The 23,492-nt window shown below is 42.2% G+C and overlaps 1 protein-coding gene across 6 annotated transcripts in view; it reads left to right on the forward strand.

Annotated features, from left to right (window-relative positions):
• NCOA7 (nuclear receptor coactivator 7) overlaps positions 1-23,492 on the forward strand; it is a 167,039-nt gene that overhangs the window by 98,293 nt on the left and 45,254 nt on the right. For 5 of the 6 annotated variants that reach the window (XM_083176688.1, XM_083176687.1, XM_083176685.1 and 2 more), the window contains 6 exons: positions 433-540; positions 2,968-3,054; positions 8,691-8,816; positions 12,577-12,761; positions 14,309-15,132; positions 16,565-16,733. In XM_083176688.1, coding sequence (XP_083032814.1) covers positions 433-540; positions 2,968-3,054; positions 8,691-8,816; positions 12,577-12,761; positions 14,309-15,132; positions 16,565-16,733 — 1,499 coding nt within the window. The remainder of the gene's footprint in view (positions 1-432; positions 541-2,967; positions 3,055-8,690; positions 8,817-12,576; positions 12,762-14,308; positions 15,133-16,564; positions 16,734-23,492) is intronic. The other variant, XM_083176689.1, reaches the window with a different exon arrangement.

Below are 23,492 nucleotides of genomic sequence, written 5' to 3' on the forward strand. Positions count from 1 at the left end.
GGTGGAGTGGAGAGTTTGTGGGCTAAAAACTGTGAAAGTCAAAGTGAAACGTCATTGCAGAAGCCATCATTTTGACAGGCTTTTAACTAGTGTGCTAATAATACTCCGAGAAACAAGATGATGATAATGATGGTCCAAAGACCAGAGCTGGAATGCTGACGCCAGAATCTTACAAAGAAAGATGCCAGGGAGGTTTAGGGTTAGGCTGGGGTTGGATGAAGGTTAGGGTTTGTTTAAATGCTTGTTCCTATTGGGATTACAGTAGTTGGCATGATGATATTCTGACCACCAGCAAGCTCCTTGCTGAGATCCCATATCCAACCCAATTGTACATACTGTATCCTGTCATTTGCATGAAATCTACAACTTTCTGACCTTCAATGTGGCATCAATAACGATAGTAATTTTTTTCCAATCCTTTCTTTGCCATAGGCATCGGGCACGGACACCTTAAACTGTATAGCACTTAAATTCAATATAACACCTAACAAACTTGTGGAATTGAACAAGCTCTTCACTCACACCATCATGCCAGGACAGGTAATCACCACTACCGCTACAATTGTTAATGTTGAATGTCTTTGACCGTACTGTGGTTGTATGTTAACCTAATGGGGGAAATTTACTAAGATGTGTATTCTACTTCACATGTGATGTTGCAACTAGGCAACTAAATCAGAATCTACTTCTTAAGCTGTGTACACACGGGGGAGATATATTGCTGAGCAATATATTGCTCAGTGTCTTCTGTTCATCAGCGACCACTAGAGATGGTCGCTGATGAACAGGAGACTCTGCCGGGGGAAGAGGCAGGGAAACAGCTGCCATCAGGGGCTGCACACGGGAGCGTGCACCTGGCGATTTATCGCCAACAGCACAAACGAATCACTGGCAATATGGTCGCTCATGTGCTGAAATTGCCCCCGTGTGTGCACAGCTTTATTTATTTAGCACCCTCTAGAAGATAGTAGACAGGATCTGATTGGTTGCCCATAGCAACATCACATGTGAAGCAGAATATACATCTTAGTAAATTTCCCCCAGTGTTTCATTGTTTATATTTGTGAAACTGTTGATTAGTTTGTTTAATTTATGTTGCAAATGACCAGGTATTTTGTATCCACGCACCACAACTGTTTTCACATTCTTGCAGTATATTGTATTTAACATGGAAAGTAAAGGCCCATACACACTGGGCAACTATAAGCTGAAAGCCGCTCGCAACAGGATGTTTGAGCAGCTTTCAGCTCAAAACCGCCCAGTGTGTGTATGGCCCGGCGATAAGCAGTGATGCTTGCACCCTCATCATCGCCGGGAAAGCTGCTCATCTGCTGGTAATACCAGCAGATGAGTGTCTTTGCATAGTGCTGCGCTATGCAAAGCCGTCCTCTCCCCACTGATTGCACCAGCAGAGAGAAAGCAGCTCAGTATGTATGCAATGAGCGGCTTTCCCCCCAGCAATGATAGCGATCATCGCTGTCCATACACGCTGAGCATAGTCGCCCAGTGTGAATGGACCATAACACAGCCAAACATTGGTAGAAGAAACACTTTTTGTCTACACTACTTTGTTTGTGTTGAAGGCTGCCAGGACCACTGTAAGTTATTAAAGGGCCCCCTAGTCTCACAAAATGTGATTTACTGCTGTATGCAGTGTGATCATTTCTCCTGTGAACAGTGGTCATACAAATAGAGCCAGATTAACACCTAATGGGCAAGATACGGGTTAGGGGTGCACCTTATCTGATGTATTGATACCACGCTACTTACTGCACTTACCCCTATACACAATTGTCATACAGTATTCTGTCCAGCAAAGCATACACCCTTATGGCTTCAGCCTGTGGTGACACCTAGGAGCCTTCACCAAAACTCCAAATTCATATACAAAAGGAAATGTGTCCCACTCTGACGCTGCCAGTAGATATCCAATCACAATGAAAATAAAATACAAACAATCCTATATCTATATTGTATCTTTAGAGTGACCAAGGTATAATAGTCAAATAGTGGTCCTACTAACAAAGAAACTTCAATCTATTTTTTTTCAACAATTGCACTTTCATTATTAGTTATTATATCACATTTAAATTCATTGAATGGATACTCCGATCAATGTAGTATTGTCCTCCTAGGCGTTAAATGCTGTAAAAGACTGAAACCACAAAAATATAGTGCAACACGGTCTTCCACAAAAATAAATTTATTACCAGATTGCACTCAAATAAAATTGCACTATTCCCCAAGAAAGACCCAGGTGTTGAATGGCAGTGGGAATGTCTGGTCCCAGAAACTTTCTGATCTCCTTTCCTGTTAGGGTCTCTCCCTCAGAGTCAAGTCATTCAGAGTGGTGTATGTGGGTATATGGCTGCTTAAACAGCTGTAGCATGGCCGTCGTTTAACAATGTCCTCCCTTGTCCGAACATGCTTGGATGAGGGAGGGGTCACTAATGATGCGTGGAAGAGCGCATAATTAACGATGCACAGCATACACACTAGACAATATTGTGACCAATATCATATAGTGTGTATGGGCCTTAAGTTATAGTGCAAGTAGTTTGGATTTGGTGGTATAATATAGATACATGCAATGCAAGTGGATGAATGACACCCTTGTTTGAAGAGATTACATAAATGACAGGTGATGTCTCTCTTCTGGACCCAGGAATCTATCAGTCTGGTTGTTCCTGAGCTACACGTAGAATGGTAGAAGTTGGGGGTAGTTTGTGTACCTAGGGGAGGGCTGTATCTGTGCTGAAAGGCACACTGATTATTCTGCAGCCAAATTGGGGGAATTTGTCATTCTCTTATTAACGAGTTTGGTGTTTGTATTAAAAATAGTATTTTAATAGAACATATTTGCAATCAAAATGTGAAAATATTTGTTTCTATAATAAAAAGGTGTCCTTCGTCTTAATTCATACAGGTATTGACTAACAGATTACATTCATCGATCTGTTTTGACAGGTACTTTATGTCCCAGACTGTAATCTTCATTCGAATTCTGGTGTTGCATCTCCATTGTCCTCAGATGCCGAGTATGATAAATTGCCTGTGAGTATGCTGCGTCTTTGCATATCGCTTAGTAGGGGCCTAGTTTATAGTTGTAGACAAACCTGCTAATTTTTTATTTTTATCTAGGTATTCAGAATTAGTGTTTTTTGGGTACTTGTTTCCTAGCACGGCCACATATCTTATGGATCGTGTACCTTTAGTTAAGGTACACGATCCATACGATGGACCCGATTTCCTTTGAAATCAGGTCCATTTGGCCGGCTAGGACAAAATATCGGGGGCATCGCGTCGGTCGGGACCGTTAACAATGGTCCCGACGCGACCGACGCGATGCCCGCGATTTCCCCATAGGCTTCAATGTTAAAAAATATTTTAACATTGAAATCGTGCCGGGAAAGGTAAAATATCGGGGGCATCGCGTCGGTCGGGACCATTAACATAGGTCCCGACGCGATGCCCCCGATTTTTACATAGGCTTCAATGTTAAAAGATTTTTTAACATTGAAATCCTGAAAAAATGTGAAATGGGCCAATATGACCCATTTCACATTTTAGATGTCCCCGTCGTCACCCCACGATAGACGCCAACCCGAAGCGTGGCGAGCGGCGGCGGTGCGCGTCCTCCGACCTTTTCATTCCCCTACTATCCACGTCGGCGTGGAGTTGAGAATAGAATAGTGTGGCGAGCGCAGCGAGGGGACGCGGATACCTTCACAGTTATACGTGTCCCCTCGCGGGCTTCACAGGTGTCCGTGGCGACGCGGGCACCTGTGAAGTCCGCGAAGGGACGCGTTTACCTGTGAAGGTATCCGCGTCCCCTCGCGGGGCTCGCTGCGCTCGCCACGCTTCGGGCTCGGTGGCTCGCTGCGCTCGCCACACTATTCTATTCTCAACTCCACGCCGTCGTGGATAGTAGGGGAATGAAAAGGTCGGAGGACGCGCACCGCCGCCCCTCGCGCGCTCGCCACGCTTCGGGTTGGCGTCTATCGTGGGGTGGGGTGTACGCCGTGACATTTGGGGGGGTTGGGAATATTTTACATTGAATCCAATGTAAAATCGGGTCCCAGGGACCCGATTTACATTTAATTAAAAAAAAAAAATCGGGTCCAAAATCGGTCGGTCGCGACGATCGCATCGCATGCGATGCGATCGACCCGATTTTTCCGACACGACCACCCCGATGTAAATCGGTGTGGCCGTGCTAGGCAACAAGTACCGTTTTTTGTTTTTGTTTGTTTGTTGTTTTTTCAAGGAATATGTAGAACGTCTCCGATGCAGTGTAAAGATAATAAAATGTATATGGTGGAATTACATTTAATGCTATAACGGCATTGAATAGGCGCCTGCTGCTATTTACCCCATCAGAAATAGCGTTGGGGATTGAATTTCCCCCCTAATGCTGTTAAAAGTGGACATTTAATAAATGCTAAAACCTATATATTCTTTAACCAGTGTTAGCCAGAATTAGCTTATTATTCTCAATGAACACTGAGTTCTTTTGGAGAAATATTCATGACACCATCTCCCAGGCAAGTCAGCACAGTAGCTAATACATTTTCCTACTCCCACTGTATTTCAGCCTATTTTCCTTCGTCTAACCAATCTGTGCAGCAAGAATTTGCTATCTTTCTTGATTTTTTTAGTTAGGCTTCATCTACTTCATTATAAATGTTTGCAGTTACAATAATAGAAGAACTTCTCATAACCTTTCATCGAACTGCAGTACACATCTATCAAGCATATAAAGAAAACTTTAACAAAACTAATACACATGTAAAATACGTTCTCCAAACCACATATAGGTAACCTGTGGTGGTGGTGAGCCATGCAAAGCATGTTTACAACTCCAGCGCTCAGCAGAGAGCTAGAGCCTATAAAACACTGCGTTCGGAGTATGTTATAAACATTTACGGGTACTTGTGAGTTATCTGGGCGTCCGATTTTGGTACTAGATCGCATGCGATATCGCATGCGATTTGCGATTTGCATGCGATTTGCATAAGATTTGCTATTCATTTCATTACCCCACTATCCCCAAAGTGTGTCTATCAACGTGAACCCGAAGCGTGGCGAGCGCAGCGAGCCCGCGAGGGGCGGCGGTACGCGTCCTCCGACCTTTTCATGCCCTACTATCCACTAGGGCGTGGAGTGAGAATAGAATAGTGTGGCGAGCGCAGCGAGCCACCGAGCCCGAAGCGTGGCAAGCGGACCCGGACACCTGTGAAGCCCGCAAGGGCACGCGGATACCTGTGAAGGTGTCCGCGTCCCCTCGCGGGGCTCGCTGCGCTCGCCACGCTTCGGGCTCGGTGGCTCGCTGCGCTCGCCACACTATTCTATTCTCACTCCACGCCCTAGTGGATAGTAGGGCATGAAAAGGTCGGAGGACGCGTACTGCCGCCCCTCGCGGGCTCGCTGCGCTCGCCACGCTTCGGGTTCACGTTGATAGACACACTTTGGGGATAGTGGGGTAATGAAATGAATAGCAAATCTTATGCAAATCGCATGCGATATCGCATGCAAATCGCAAGTACCCAAAATCGGGAGCCCGGATAACTCACAAGTACCCATTTACGCAATGATTAAAATACCATAGGTCAGCGGTTCCCAAACTGTGTACCGTGACAGCCAGGGGTGCCTCGGGACACTTGCAGGGGTCCATGACCAATTCAATTTATTTATGACCAATGTAATAAACAAATTGTGGACAAACCAAAGTGAATCTTCTTCCTCACAACATAACTGACCCTAAAGGCTCATACACACAGGGCGATTTTAGGGCTGTTTCTAAGAGATCTAGAAATTGAGCACAGATTGCTCTGTTTGTTTACCCCCAGGCGATCAACTGTGTTCTTCTCACCATAGAGCACTGGTCAGCACACATCGCTGGTGCATCACATTTGTGTCAGCATTGTGTGCTTAATAACATCGCTCAGCATGGGGTTCCCATAAGGATGAGCTATAAACACAATTGACTTAATTTTAATATTTAGTCTTCTTGCTTTTTTTTTTTTTTGTGCAACCTAGCGGCCGTATACCCGATTAAAAAAAAAATGTTTTCAGATATTCAGGGGAGCCGTGATTTAAGAAACTTTGGGAACCACTGCCATAGGCGATAAGAGCAATGACTGCTTCACTAATAGATGTTCATTGCTATGATATCCTTAAAAAAAATATCATTTTATTATTTTATCTAATGTGTTCTATTAAAACTATGCAATTTGATACTAGTGAGCATTTTTGTCTTTCTAATAAGGAGCAAAAATAGATTGTGTAAATTGACTTTTACAAAATTTATTTTTTTACTACATTTTTTAGAGTGTACCTGTAATACCATTAAATGGCCTACGAAAAGGGTTTGGTGCTTATGCCATGGAACTGCTATACAACTTTTATTAATGACTATGGCTCAATTTTAAAGCAAAAAGCAAAAAAAGACTCTGTTAATAAGTTAGTGGTCTGACCTGGTGTGAGGCTAGGTTTTCTGTTACCCAGGTCAAAGACTAGTGGAGCGCGATAGGCTGCTGGTACCAGAATTTCAGCTTGTGCCCTGCGAGTGGAAAGCTGAAATGTGTAAAAAGACCAGTTTCAGAGCTCAAACAGGACTTTTCCCATTGTGCTCATTAGCTTGGTTGGGCGTAGTTGCTATGCTTGGCTAAAGCCTAACATAATTAGTGCAAACAAAAAAACCTCAATTGAATACCCCAACCCCCTACTCACACGATCTCCTATCATTTTAGATCGGAGATTGGGAGGGTGATAAACAATTGAACCCCCCAGCAGTCAAGTTACTGAAATAAAGAAAGTATACAGTGTATTGTTGTGACAACCATATAATACAGAAGCTGTTATACTGACTGACAAATAATACACCGTATCACCGCCACACAGCACGGCCCCTGAAATGGAATGAGTTCTATATCAGTTTATGCTGTTGGCTACCCCTGCTGTTCCTTCATCAAAAGTAGTTCCAGAGTGACTTTATTCAGCATGTAGTTAGCTTTAAAGAAGTGAGTGCACACTGGAGTTGAGAGAAATAGAGTCCTTTAGAAGTGGGAGGAACCATACAGACTTTGAATGCAGGACATGGCCACTGGGAAGGTATACATTTTAAAATCAAAATCAGCTTTATTTGGCCAAGTATAAAACGAATTTGATTTGGATATGCAGCTGACAGCCAAGGCACAAGCTCACCCATCTAGTCCCCTAGCTAAATCACCTAGATTATTGGACAATATCGTTTTTTGGGGGCAATCGTCTTAAAATGCCCAAACCCCCCCAAAAAATTCTCATGAAAACATGGGCTCAGTAAAACCTGTATTTTCGTAGCCGTAGTCAGGGCTGCTTTCGGGGATTTTGTGTGGCCTGTCTGAGGCAAGGGACAAAAAATCTGTCAGCTTATTGGGGTTAGTTGGATAGTTTCTGGAGTTTCAATGACCCATGGTAATTTCCAAGGGCAGGTGTCACGTTAAAATAAGTTTGATTTTGATTGAAATGAGCAAATATGCAGAGGTCAGACCATCTGAGAGACCAAGAGAAGCTGGCTCCAGTCAGGCTCCTCATCATATAAAGTGTGACTAGCATTACATCTTTCTCCCAGCCACACCTGCCTTTTTCTCCCCAATTTCCTCATTAGTCTCTATAGTTAAGTGATAATTGACCATGTGTGTACCCCCACCCCATCAAATGATTAACAAAAATGTCGGTACTTGTTTCCTAGCACGGCGCCCATCGCATTGCATACCATAACACTAAATAAGGTATACGATGGTATGCGATGCAGAGTTGTACAATAAAATATCGCATCGCATCCTATGCCATACAATGGCATAGGATGCGATCGTATACGATTTTTGATTGTACAAGCAACCTGATGGGTCCTTACAATGTGAAATGGCCCCCCATAGTCAACGCCACCAACCAGGATCAACGCCAACCCGAAGCGTGGCGAGCGGCGGCAGTACGCGTCCTCCGACCTTTCATGCCCTCACTATCCACGTCGGCGTGGAGTTGATTTTAGATACTGTGGCGAGCGCACCGAGCCCGAAGCGTGGCAAGCGGACGCGGAATACGAGCCCGAAGCGTGGCGAGCAATACATGTAAAGTAATCCGTGTCCCCTTGCGGGGCTCTCTGCGCTCGCCACGTTTCGGGCTCGGTGGCGCGCTGCGCTCGCCACACTATCTAAAATCAACTCCACGCCGACGTGGATAGTGGGGGTATGAAAAGGTCGGAGGATGTGTCCCGCCGCCCCTCCCGGGCTCGCTGCGCTCGCCACGCTTCGGGTTGGTGTTGATCCTGGGGGTGACGTTTCACATTGTAAGGACCCATCAGGGTGCTTGTACAATAAAAAAATCGTATACCATTGCATCGCATGCATTGTATGCGGCTATATGGCATGCGATGCGATCGCATAAGATGAAAATATTGGGCACCGTGCTAGGAAACAAGTACCAAAATTTCTATAAAATGCAATGGCAACTTCCTATCAACCCCATAGTTAATTTAATACACCCTTTCTTAGATGACTTTGATGGAAAATGGCATTGTGACAGAAACTAAGGGCTTTTTTTTATTTGTTTCTGAAAACAAAATATAGACTTCAAATCATCAGAACTGTGTTCGGTCATATTATAACATATTGTACCATATTGTAACTTTGTCTCCTGATTATTTAAAGGATGCAGATTTGGCAAGAAAAGCTGCTATACCAATAGAAAGAGTCCTTTCATCAACTTCAGAAGAGGAGGAGCCTGTTGTTGTGAAGTTTTTGAAAATGAACTGTAGATACATCACGGATGGGAAGGTAGGTTAGGAGCAAGGGTTTTGTGTTCAGTACATTTACATTAGTTTAGTACTGTGAAATGGAAATAACCAAATAATCTTGTAGATCAAGGTTTCTAATGTGTCTGACTGTCATAATCAGCTGAAGTGTACTCCTTTCAACGTACTATAATACTTTGCAGACCTGTCTACCCGCACTGCCACATCATTGCGCTGACATCCGCAGGTTTTAGCTGAATAGCGAGGTTATCCATGGCATAAACGTAGCCACCGATGGGGGGGAAGTGTTTTATCTGATCATTATTGGGCATTTCATTGAAGTGGTCAAAGGTTACAATTTACAGACCTGTTCTCACTAGGCATGTTCCTATGGGATAGCATGGCAATCCCCCTTTTTCCTTTGTTTGATCCTTCTTATTAATAATGTCCAGCAATGGATCAGCAGCTGGCTTGATCGGAAGGGTGAGGGGGAGAGGTTACAGGCAGTTTTGTGTGGGTACTTAATACGGGATACGGTTATTATGTCTACACCAACTAGGTCGACATGGGTCTAGGTCGACATGTCATTAGGTCGACACAAGCATTAGGTCGACAGTCAAAAGGTCGACATGGGGTTTTTCACTGTTTTTTTTAGCCGACATGTGCCGACAGGTGGTATTTCATGCCCTACCATCCACCAGGGCGTGTTGGGAGAATAAAATAGTGTGCCCGAAGCATTGCGACCTTTTGACTGTCGACCTAATGCTTGGGTCGGATAATACAGAGATCTTGGTTGCATATATCTGCAGATATAGGGCTAAGCCCCCAGGCCGTACGTCAAGGCATCTCTGTCACTGGGGGTCCCTAATACTGGGTGATTACAGGATGATATCATGTGGCCTTACACTGGGCTATTAAGCCCAGACATATATGTTACTGCTAATGTGATGGGTTTGGCAGTTTGGTTCCCTCTTTGTTGGTATGGCTGGTCTGCTCCAGGTTAGCACACCCTAACACTTATTTTTTTTCTATCACATTGTATATGATTTGTATTTTAATCACACCTTCACTTCCCTACATAGCACTTATGTGCTTCTTATTAACCCCTACTAATTTTCATTTGTGTGCTGCCCTGGAGTACTCAGCCTGTGTCGGCATGTTGGGGGCCCACACCCCAGACCCATACCCAGTATTAGGGACCCCAGTGACAGAGAGGCCTTGACGTACGGCCTGGTGGCTTAGCCCTATATCTGCAGATATATGCAACCAAGATCTCTGTATTATCTGATTATTATGTAGTTATTTTCTCACTCAGTGTGCAATTGGGATACAAACTGTTGTTTTCCTAACCAGAATAACCCCTCCCTTTTGGCACCTGAGTGACACACCTCTGATTGAGCAGCTTACCAACAAAAGTGTTGTGAAATGCTTGGGTCGACCTAATGACATGTCGACCTAGACCCATGTCGACCTTGCTGCCTGTCGACCAAATGCTTGTCGACCTAGTTGGTGTAGACCTAACAACGCACACCCCTTTATACATATCTTTAGCTAATACTAGTTTAAAGCTTGTAAAACGGAAGGACACCAACAAAAGCAATGGATGGGAGTAGCATCTGCTGGTAGGAGCTGTGTGACTGTGTGTGTGTGTGTGTGTGTGTGTGTGTGTGTGTCAGAGCTCCTTTAAACTACTGCGACTTCTCCCCTGGAAAAGTCAGAGACAATTCCCTTAAGCTTCCTGGGTGGCAGAATTGCATGCGATATATGATATTTCGCATGCAATCCTAGTCCCTGCTGCCTGGAAGGCAGTTCGAGTTGGAGGTTGGACCTACAAGCAGCACATGGGACTGCTCGTCGGAAGCGGGTAGAAAGTGGGCTAAATGGGAAAGTGTATGGACAGCTTTAGGCCTCATGGGGCTTCCAGGCAAGATACTAGTTTGGAACCCCACATCCTCAAACCCTCCATAGCAATAGATTTGCATTTCTGATTCATGCTTCTTACATTATTTGTTGTACTCTGAGTCCCTATCTGTAATAACCTAGCTAAAACCTCTAACCTAAGTAGCCTATGCCAAAGTGCTACACCAGCCCTAATACTGTACACAGTAGTGGCTGGCACAAATCCCCTCCAGTACGTAGACATCCGCCGCAACCCCCCACCCCTCTCTTGCCCTGCAGAAATACACCAGCGGTCAGCAACCTATGACCCTCTTTCCATCTCTGTAATCCCCGGAGACTTATAGCAGCATCCGAACCAATACAATTGTATAGATGGCACAGATCTACTGGCAGTGACTGAGGAAGATGAGATGTTTTGAGACAGGGGATAAGTTCCCTGAAACGTTACATATTAAAGAACCAACTTTCTTATCTCATTAGTGCCGCTCATTATCTCTGAGTGGTGGAGAGATATGAGGGGTGCCGGACAGTTATATCTCACTTCTGACAAATATGTAAAAGGGTATGAGAGGGGAAGGGGAAGGGTTGGATACCCGTGCACAAGTTACACCTCTTATTCAAAACAGGTAAATATTACAGTATTACTTAAGTTTATAAGAAAAATCCACAATACCACAAGGTTATTGATTCAATACTGATATATTTTTATATGTGGAGGTGCACCCCTGAGAGTAAAAGGCATATAGTTACAAAAAAATATGTAAAAGGGACAGACTAGATGGAACAGGTGCTTCTTGGCTGCTGTCAAATTCACCTGCTGCTCTCCAGCTTTGCTTAACTGCTTGTGACCTCCCCCCTCCAGTTGGTTGGTTGGGGGGGGGGGGGGGGGTGCGGGGTTGGACAGCTAATTTAGAGCCTAAACCCGCCTCTAGGCCTAGTATGGGGTCACACTTTATGCTCGCGTTCGGCCGGATCTCACACCTCCGACTGTATTACATCCCGCTGATAGTCTCCAACACATTTTTATGGCTTTGGGAAGATTCTGTACTACGAATAAAATCATTTAGAAATGACTGAGTCTGTTCCTATTGGATAAAAATTATTTCATTTAATAACACAGGGAGATTTAGAATGTCTCTAAATTACTATGCGGGGCAAAGGGAATTACGTTGTTCTATTTCTATAATGTACAACGCTGATGATGGTGTTCTTGTAATATATGGATTTATTTCCTAATCACTGATTAGTTCAAGGCATATCATCTATAACTCACAATTCTACCAAAACAAAATTGTCAGATGTTTCCAAATCACCTGTGTGTGCTTTTTAACCACGTGATTATGTATTCCACATCATCCTGTATTTCTTTTGTGTATGTCCATGTCCCCAGCATTGTCCGTTTCCTCCATAAGAGATTACGAAGTCTTTTAAATGGCTCCTGTATTAGCCACCACTCTCATAAAGCTGCTTAATGAAAGTGTACTACTATATAATTAACTGAACTGCAGTGCAAACCTTCATCACTGAGTGTTTTCATACAGTGCCTTAATTAACTTCTAAATTAAACACATTCAAAGGTCAGATTCACATTCGAAGGTCAGACTATTTTAGAACTAACCATGTGCCTAGTACATTAAAACTCCATGCAGAGAACTTTGCCTATTTAACTGCTCCCAGTTATTTCAATGGGTTTTCTGTAAATCAGACCGTAAAATGAATGAGCGATTTCGGAAGAAGACACATGTGTGGGTGTGCCTGTGTTTCTTTTTAAAAAAATTTTTTTTTTACATTTTTGTTAAATTTCAAATTTGCAATTTGAACAGTACTGTCTGACCTCCTTGTATTAAAAAGTCTACTTTGGGGACTAATACATTCTTTGATTCAATTTGTGCATGTTTACACAGGGTGTTGTGGGTGGAGTCATGATAGTCACTCCCAACAATGTGATGTTCGATCCCCACAAATCGGATCCACTGGTCATTGAGAATGGCTGTGAGGAGTATGGTCTGATTTGTCCTATGGAAGAAGTTGTTTCTATTGCACTTTATAGTGACATTTCACACATGAAGATTAAAGATGCACTGCCGTCGTAAGTACATCTAATGATAATGTTTGGTGGTACTTGCCATATAAATGGCTTAATCTTTCCTCTCTACATGCGCTTTCACATGTTAAGGTGTTAGCAAAAGGGTTTGATTTCCATCTAAAATTATTTTACTGGTGCATTTTTAGTTACATAGAGACAGACCAGAAATGCTTGCTTTACAATGATTGAAGGCTATGGTAATGTTCCTATCAGTGGCGTAGATACATATGTGGCAGCGGGGTCTGTGGTAGGCTCCGCTGGCTGAACTGACAGGCGGATCCCGCTCATTACATATGCACGGGACGGGGACCCATTCTTTTAATATGCACTGCGCTGGGTCACCGCTCATTAGATATGCAAGGAGCGGGACCAGATCACTGCTGTCTGGGTCACCTGTCAGCTCAGCCAGCTGTGCATGTAGTCCATCTTGGGTGGGGGGGGGGCAGAATTTATTTTTGGCAGGGGGGAGAAAAATTTCTAGCTACGCCACTGGTTCCTATGTAAAAATAACTATACTTAACATACTTTTCCCTTTTAAAATCTGACACCACACTGCATGCTTACACTAATAAGTAAGAGTTTCATTTAGTATTATTCCCCAAGTTTATGTAAAGCAGTCATTTGAATTAGAAGTGCAGGACTACCTAAGAGTAACATGCCTATAGTACACACATGAACAACTGTCCTAAAACTGCCAATGCACTCTTATTGTATGCTTGAAGATCCACTCATAGGATGATATCTATTCATATCTATCTAGTTCCTGGTAAGCGTCTTTCTGTTTGTTCAGGCTTTGTTCCTGAGAACCACCATTGCCAAGTGTCAGGGGACATAAAACACCCCTTGTGTTTGTCTATGGTTTGCTCTGCTAAACAGTACAGCAATCATAATCTGGATACTGGATATAAATTATTTTAAAAATGTATGCGAGAGCAAGGTGGCCTGATGGGAAAAAGTAAGAAACTCAGGGATTGCCAAGGCACGTGACAGTGGGTTGGGAGAGCAGCCTCGAGACTAGGTTATACTGAAGACTACTCCTTTGATGATCAGGTTTGTTCTCCGTGCCAGTTCATCAGTTAAGGACACAAGCAGATGGACACTGTTTGGGAGTATAACTGACATTTTGTAGAACATTGATCAATTGAGGATTTCTATATTAGGCCCAACTGAATGGATTGCATATCCAGCAATCGGGGACCCTAATTGGGGTCATGACCCACAAATTGAGTGTCTCTGTTTTAATGCATATATTTGGTTTCTATGTGTGGTCACAGGTCTCCTTTGCATTGCTTAATGTGTGTAACCCACCAGTCATGTCATTCACAAAACATCTATGTTTGTTTATTTTCCTTTTCACCTATTACTTTTGTTATCTATTACTATTTCTGTTATCAAACCTTTTTATGTTGTCAGGATAATTTTACACTTGTGTACCTTTTTTTTATTTTAAGTATATTTTTTAGTATTTATTTTTAATTTTTATTTTTTGTTATTTTTAATTTTATTTTTGGTTTAACATTCCACATCCATCCACCATTCTCCCTCGACAGCGATATACCCAAGGATCTTTGTCCTCTGTACAGGCCTGGGGAATGGGAGGATCTCTCATCTGAAAAGGACATCAATCCATTCAGCAAGTTCAAATCTCTTAAGGGGAAACGGCAGAATGGCATTACTGATGTAAGCACTGTAGAGCGAAAAAGGACTGTTGATGTAGAATTAACCACTGAAGAGCCAGATACAAATACATTACCAGATAACCTATCAAAAGTACTGCTAAATGTTAATGACCATTTCACAAAAGATTCTAAGGAATCCCTGGAAATCACTGTGGACTCTGAAACCAAAAAATCTGGTCATTCATCCAATGAAGAAGACTTTATAGAGCTAGTAGAGTCTTTAGCACAGCAGAATGGAAATGATATATGTGCCGGATCAGATGGAAGGATAGTCGCTGCTTTTCCACAGGAGGATTTGAATTGTAATGGGACAGTAGAAGTGGGTTTTTCTGGACCTATTTCCGACTCTATAGCTAGAATAAATATTGAGGAGATTGCAAGTGAACAACTGTCTGTCTTAGAAACCATAACTGAAACCAAAAACATAGAACTTTGCCTGAGTCCCACAAAAGAGGACACCTCTATTTCATCAGAGGGTGGCAAGTCAGTTGTCTGTATGAAAACTGGAGAGGACATTGGGGAAACCAGCACAAAAACGGAAAAACCACAGCTCAAATCAGACCATATATCGGAGAGATCACCTGATCCTCTGTCGCCTTGCTCTTCAGAAGAAAGCAGCCAAAAAGAAACCCAAGTGGATAGTGAGTCGGAGTTAAAACTGTGGTTACGGAAGAGAATGCAAGGACCAATAGAAGGTTAGATTTCCTTCTTTTTATTATGTATCTGGTAATATGGAAACTGTAACCAATGACTGTAAATGAGTTTTTACCATAAAATGGTGCTAATGTACTACAATACCATTATTACAGCAGAGGTTGAGTGTATCCACGTAGGGCAGTGGTTCCCAACCCTGGTCCACAAGTATCCGTAACAGTTCATGTTTTCCAGGTCACCTGTGGATTTTTAAAATGTGACAGTTGGTGGTGATACACAGTGCATTGCCTGGGTGACTTTGAAAACCTGAACTGTTAGGGGTACTTGTGGACCAGGGTTAAGAAACCACTTCCATAGGGGATTGCTAAGTAGTGGGTTCCCTCAATACTTATCTTGTGCTGAGATTACATCTTGAACTAGTCCCATTTCTGCACTGGGTTACCAGGTACCTATTGAATGGTGGATCTATTACACTATTTTGGTTTTATGAATTTTTTGAATTTATTTATTTATTTCTCATTTTGAAGACTGAAACGATTAGGTGAAAAGCCTCAAAAAACACTAACTTTACAAAGAAATGTGACATTACTTCCTTATTATGGTATTGTAATAAGCTAGTACCATTTGGTGGCATCATATGATCCCTACCCAGCACTCACCACTTGTGTCACATGTGCAGTCAGGAGGCTACATGTGCATAATGGTGTCAAAAAAACTTTTCATGCCATTGATTGGGTCTGTAAAACTAGCTTTGTCTCAGGGGAAATCTTTCAGTTCCGGACCTGTTCTCTCATGGGGCCTACACACGGGGCAACCGTGCTGAGCAATGCTAGATTGCTCAGCACTCATCAGTGATCTATCAGGGCTATCTCCTGTGAGAACACTGGCCCTGACTGGTGATCTGACTAGATTTATCCTGCATGCAGAATCTTAATCGCCTAGCGATAGTGAGGTGCGGGACAGAGCATTGCTATCGCACCTACACACAGAGTGATGTAGGGTCATTTTCTAAACGATCTAGTCAGATCTCTTAGAACAGTGGTTCCCAATCCTGGTCCTCAAGTACCCCCAACAGTGCACGTTTTCCAGGTCTCCACAGAGAATCACACGTGACATAATTAGCTCCACCTGTGGATCTTTTAAAATGTGTCTGAATAATGAGTGCACCTGCTGGGTAACCTGGAAAATGTGCACTGTTTCGGGTATTTGAGGACCAGGGTTGGGAACCACTGGCTTAGAAAATGGTCTGAAATCGCCCCGTGTATAGGCCCTATCAGACAATCAAATGGCGGCCTTTGCAGTAGATGTACAGATAGTTTGCTACTGAATGCAGGATTGTTTTATATTGGCAGTGGTTGTCTGTTATAAAAATTGTATTACTTTAAAATTCTCATTTCCCTTCCAGTGATAACAAAATGGAAAATACCAAAGATGAGTCTAACCTTAAAATTCATTTTATTTTTGCTTTCTAAGATATGTTGCCATCTAAAGAAGAAAAGAGCAAAATTCCTCCCATGTTTTTATGTATTAAAGTGGGCAAACCCATGAGGAAGTCCTTTGCTGCTCACACCACGGCCATGGTACAACAATATATACGAAAAAGAAAACAGCCTGAATATTGGTTTGCTGTTCCACAAGAAAGGTTAGTTCTTAGGAGCTCTGCTTTATGGGAAAATGATGATTTTTGTGCAGTGATACACGGTTTCAACATATTGTAACAGCTTGTGGGTTTTTTTTTTTTAGTGTCTGAAATTTAGTATACTGTAGATAACTGTAAAGCTGAATTATTTGCTTACTGTTTTCTCTTGCACTGACAATTGGCACACAGAAATATAAATAACAATAGTATAATGATATAAAAAAAATGGAGGGGAGACTTAGATATCATGGTGTTCCTATAAGGCAGGACTGGGGAACCTTTTTTGTGCCAAGGGCCGTTTGTATGGGGGAAAAAAATCCTTTGAGGGGCCATATGTAAAAATTCCTCTTACAAATTGTCCTGCTGCAGCCATCCCACGCTCAGGGGCTGCCGCTGAATAGGACTGACAGTCTCTGGCTGCTGTTGATTAAGAGGAATCTCGTGAGAACTACGGACCTATCGCGAGAATTCCCCTGTCCTTGGCTCCCGGCAAAGCCACTAGGCGAGTTTGAGGGCCACTCAGACCGGCTATGGGGGCCGCATATGGCCCCCGGGCCTGAGGTTCCCCACCCCTGCTATAAGGTATCGTTTTAGAAAAGGGAAGAACAGGAAAAGGTTGTGGTGTTTTGTTTTTTTTCTATTTTCCTCCACATCCAAAATGCACAATAAATAACAGATGTATACATACTGTTACTAAGTCATGCTGCATATAGGCACATCAAAGTATAATGTAATTTTTCCTCCTTGGTGGAATAAATGTACTAAAGCTTCTAAAAATGAAAAAAGGTGATTTAAAGCTTTATTAACCGTACCCTTGGTGTACAAGTAACTAAGAAAACTTCAGCCAGGCAGTGAAATAGGCACCATCAAAATTGGATTAATGTATAGGGAAGTCATGCTGAACTTGACATTCAATTATTATATGATATATGCACTTACAAGAAATCAAAGAAACAGCAGGCATATAGCAATCTATTATGACATCAAATGATTTACAAGTACCAGCTTGTGAATATAGAGCAGGCATATCAACAGAAAATGATGGTATTAGGATCCCAAACAGTGCCCCTTAATAACCCCTTCCAGATGTTAAGTGTTGCCTGGTCCTTAGTGATTTCCTTACTCCTGCTAAAGTATTTTAAATGATCTATCTATTCTAAACCTTTATGAAAAATAAAAAAAATCTATGAATGTTTTATATAGGTGTAGCGATGTTTGTATGTGCTTTCTGGTATGAAAAACACTAGCATGCAAAAGTAGAAAAGCATTGTTAATAAAAGACAAAGGGGGTATCCAATTAGTGGTTAAAAAAACCCACACAGATTAAATGACACTTGTATGCTTTTACCACCACAGCCCTGTGTTTGATGGAAATAAAATTCCAGATAAGCTGCAGCTCACATCAGTTTATCGGGTCAAATTGGATAACCCCCAGTAAGACAATTACCCATTAGTTTACCACGGACAATTGGATACCCTCACAATTTAGTGAAATAATTAAACGATATAATTCATAATAATGTTTCACATGATATAAGTAAACATTATTAAAATTATTTATAATTGTATAGTTTAACATACATTTTTATCATCATTGTGTCCTTCTTTGGCACGTGTCACTGTTTCACATACTGTATTTTGGGCATTTGAGACACCAACTTTTCTAAGGTTTTATAAGTTATGCCTTTTCAGGCCTCATTGAGACATTCCCATGCATTTTAGTAATTGTAGCCATTATACAAACCTTTTGGTGTAATTCATCCCAGAGTTTCACATTGGGATTTTAGATCAGGTGACTGAGGAGGTAATTTTTATATTTTGTATAACTTTCTGATTTCTCTAGTTTCTCAAATAATTTATACACAGTTAAGATGTGTGCTTATGGTCGTTGTCTTGTTGTATGATGAACCCACTTTCCAATATTTAGAGTTCCACTTGGTGCTATAATACTGTGGTACCATTTCTTATTGTTTTCTTATCCATAGTTGATGTTCTTTAAATTAAATCACCTCAAAACATGACATGACCATCACCATGTTTAACTGTGTGACTTGTACAATTGTCTATTAAATGTTCTCCAACCATTCTTCAAACATACTGAGCTTCTGGTTCTGAAAGGTTCAAATTTGGACTTGTTAGGTTTTTTTTTCCCCTCTATTGATAGTGCCCAATACCGGTGTTCTTAGGCTCGTCAAAGCCGGTTTACTTTATTTATCGATCTCCGCAATGCTTTTTTTTGCAAGCTTTGTGACCATTTAGACATTATGCAGACCTCTTTTAACTGTATCTGGAGTTTTTTATTTTATTTTATTTTTTAATTTGGAACAGAGAATAGCCTTGTTCAGAAAGAGTTTGATTGTTGCCATGCAGTTTTAGTGAATATTTTCATTTTTTTTCCCCTAAATTTTGAAAAAGTTATGGTTATTGATTTTTACACTTACAAAAGGTAAACAAAATAAGATCTAAAATATATGGATTAAAATGAATCAACATGCGTACACTTACCATATTTATTAATGACTAACTCTAAATTATGCACTTTAGCATATACCTAAATTCTTGGGACTGCGATGAAAACAAAATACAGTTGTGTCTACAAATATGGTAAATTGAAGTAAAGTCTTGGTTATAATAGTGAGAATGAAGTGAATATTCATTAAGATAGAGCAATATAAGTAAAGGTGCCCATACACGTACCAATTACCCGGTACTTTTTGTGCTAAAATAGCATCGTTGTGCATGGGATGCGATGCTATTTTAGCACAAAGGGGGTTATTCTAGTTCACTCTTTCTGACAAAATCCTTCTTAGATGGACAAAACCATGTGCAGTGCAGGTGGGGCAGATGTTACTTGTGCAGAGAGAATTAGATTTGGGTGGGGTTTTACCAGTGGTGCAAGTAGAATTTTTTTCTTGGTGGTACTGATGGCCTCCACCAAAAAAGGGCGTGGCAATGTGTCATGAGGGGGCGTGGTCACACAAAGCTAGAGGAGTGACTAAATGACAATAGTGGCGTGGCATCAGGAGACAGGGAATGAGAAACAGGGAATGACTGGGGGTGGGTTGGCTCTTGCTTGGGGGAGAGCCGGGCAGCTTGTGCTTACAATTGTGGAGCCTGCTCTTCATGCTGTCGGCGCCGCTGATGCCTGTCAGTGTGACAGGCTAAATCAGCAGTAGCTGCATACAGCACCAATCATAACGCTGGGTGGGCGGGCTGTGGATGCATTATATTTAGACTTAAAATAAAAATAAAATTGACAGTGGGTCAGGAGGTAAGTGGTACTGCGTACCTGCAACATATTTCTTACAGGTACTCCGTACCACGCCGTACCCCCTTACTTGCAACACTGGGTTTTACTGCAAAGTGAGATCTATATTGCAGTGTAAAAATAAAGCAGTCATTATTTACCCTGCACAGAAACAAAATAACTCGCCCAAATCTAATTCTCTCTGCACATTTTACATCTGCTCCCCTGTAGTGCACATGGTTTTGTCCATCTAAGAAGGATTTTGTCAGAAAGAGTGAACTTGAATAAGGCCCAAAGTACCGGGTAATTGGTACCTGTATGCAGGGGCTAATTTAGGGGTCAGGCCGCCCCTAAGCACAACATTTTTGTGTCCCCCCCCTATTTTAATGTAATCATATATGTATATACATTGTTATTTATATATATTTCATAAAAATTTAACTGTAGCCCACCTTAATATTTTTTTTAAGCACTCTGGACTGCTCACTGTACGGAGGACTCGAAGGGAGGGAGGCACTTATTAGTACAGTGATTAGCACACTGTCTCCGTCAGTCTCTCTCCGGCTCACACACTGTGACTGACAGCTCAGCTGCTGGATACACAGCAGCCAATAGACTGTGTGTAGAGTAGCCAATGGGTGGGAGCCGGCTGCAGTGAGTCTGAGCCATTTCCGGACGCGCAGGGGGACCGTTGGACCTAGCAACTAAGCGGTGATGTAATGTGCATGGCAGAGTGGGTGGGCAGTGGCGGGTGACGAGCGGCGCTGCCGTTGACATATGATAATTCATGTCTGCGGTGGCGGCGCTCGTCACTCGCCGCTGCCCACCCGCTGTGCCATTTAACAGAATGTCAGCCTGTCTGCCGCCCTTAATTGGTGCCGCCCTGAGGCCGGTGCCTCACGGGCCTAGGCACAAATCCGGCCCTGCCTGTATGGGCACCTTAAGCAAGCTTTGGCTAAAGATTTTTTTTGCATGCTGATGTATATTAAAAATCTGTGGTCTCCCCCCTGCAGTCTTAAGCTGTGGAGACACTATGATTTTGGCTATTGATTTTGACTAAATAGTCAAAATCACACAGGGTTCAGCTGCGTGCAATTTTGCAACGTTTAGGCAAGTCTATCTTGACAATGTCACATATAGAATGTATTTGGCCTAGGACCAAAAAGTAAGATGGTGTACACCCTAAGTGCAGTTAGCCAAAATCGGATAGTCCGAATTGGCCATTAGCCTCGCACATTCATTTCTGACCTATATCCAGTACTTGATACAATTTTCTGCATACTATGTACATATTATCTTTATGTAGACATTATATATTGTTTTATATCCATTGTGCACTATTATGCTGATTTTATTTACTTGTCTATTTACCATTTTATTTTTCACTATATCACTGATAATTATTTTACCATTGATACACCAGTATTACTACAAACAGTAAGCATCCAGAGTTTGGTTTGGATCTTAAGGTCGACACCAAAAGGACGACAGGCACAAAATTGACATGGAAAAGGTTGTGGAATGAAAAGATATACATGAGTTCTTTACGTTTTTTTTTGTGTCCACAACGTCTCTGGAGCACTTGAATCCACAACTAGTGTATTGTGTACCCTTGCATGGCTTGCTATGGCGATTTTTAGTTTTTGTTTCAATATAATAATTATTATTTGTTTTGTTTTGAATATCATCAATGCTCTTTTACCTTTCATGTTTAGAAAGGTATCTCCCATGTATGTCTTGGGTCCCTTTTATGACTCCTCTTCCACAGTGTAACCTTCATAGTGTGCCCAATATGAATGCCTCATCTGGTATGCTTGTGAATGGGATGAAATATACATAGACCTGGTGTTTATTTTGGGACCCCGATCCTGCCTTTTTAGGTCACTCTATCAGGCCATTTTGTGTAGCCTATAATAGGCATAACCTATTCTACCCAAGGTAATTCTATGTAGTGTGCCAAAAAATGGCTGCCTCATCTGGTACCTTTTTTGTGTATGGATGGAATATATAACCCATGGAGCTTATTACTCAAAATATCAGCACCGGCCCTGCAATATAGATGTCATTTTTAGGGGAGTGTCAGTGGGCTTCATATTCCTTGCACCTTCAATTCCATGGATGTACACGAGGGAAGAGCTTTGTATCAGCATTTGCATAAAGTGGTGACTGCCAATAGACACCTCACATCCACCTGACTCTGGTGTATCATGTGGTGATGGAAATTGAAATCGGTGGAAAAAGTCAGTCATGCTATGAGACTAGGATGAAGGTTTGTGTTGGGGTCCCACCAATAACATTGTATTTCATTGCTTTACATTTCAAGATTGCTTCTATGGGCTGTTGCCCAAGCAGCCCATAGAAGTTGTCTGCATGTGCACATGCGCCAGTCCCGGCGCCTGTCACTCATCGCAGAAAAGGCGACGGGACCAGTAGCGCACGCAGGGGGGTTTCTGAGTACCCAGAAACCCCCCCAGGAGTCTAAGTATCCTATTCTGAAAGCTGAGGGTCCCCTCTTTCCATAGGTATAAGAATTTTTAAAATCGGCCCTTGGGAACCGGAGATATCCGACTTCAAAGCAGTGGTCCCCATCCAAGCCTGTTAATTGCTCTTCCAAGTCAGATATTTCAGGTTCTGTCTGACTTAGAGTTTTTCTGAGGATAAATTCCAAAAGCTGGAGCTCTCCCCCTTTGAGGAACACTAGTAGCTTGTCTCTACTTTTCCCAGATCCAGAGATATCAGCCTTCCATTAGCTGGTTACTGCTCCAGCTCCATACACCTGGTATTTAGTTTTATATACTCATTGGCAGATTGGCAGTTTTATATACTCATTGGCAGATTCCTGAACTCTGATCCCCTAGTCCCCAGTACCATTTGGTAGGTGGGATTCTCTAGTTTTTACTTCCATTAAAATCTAAGAAATTTATTTCCGGGAACTGGAGATCTCTGCAGTCAAGCAAGCTGTCATTCCACAAGAAAAATATGAATAATAAGCCCACTCGACTATACACCCCTCCTCTGCATATTAAACATCCTCTACCACCCTGGAAGTTATGTATCAGGTCCCCTTCATTCAGCCCAATGCCCCCTTCTTCCACCCCATCTCCCACCATCTGTGCAGTAATGGGGTAATTAGTGGAAATTACTGATCCAGGTCCTACATGCTGAGCGGTTGATATAATATCCCCTACCACCCGCAGGCATTCAAAGCTTTCCCCACCCCTACCGCTGGAGGATCGGTAGGGGCCCCAATACATTGCTAAGCCCAGGGGTCTACACTGCTGTTGACTCCCCTGTTTGTGTGTGTATATATATATATATGTGTGTATGTGTGTGTGTGTGTGTATATATATATATATATATATATATATATATATATATATATATATATATATATATATATATATATATTTTATTATTATTTATATACATTTGGTCTATATATAATACTTTAACTGACTTGGCATATACTGGGTCACCTAAGTGTCCATCTCCGTGCTTTGCTCCGCCCCCTCTGG

This window comes from Crinia signifera, chromosome 3 (genome assembly GCF_055691185.1).
Source record: "Crinia signifera chromosome 3, ASM5569118v1, whole genome shotgun sequence".
In the NCBI taxonomy this organism is placed as follows: domain Eukaryota; kingdom Metazoa; phylum Chordata; class Amphibia; order Anura; family Myobatrachidae; genus Crinia; species Crinia signifera.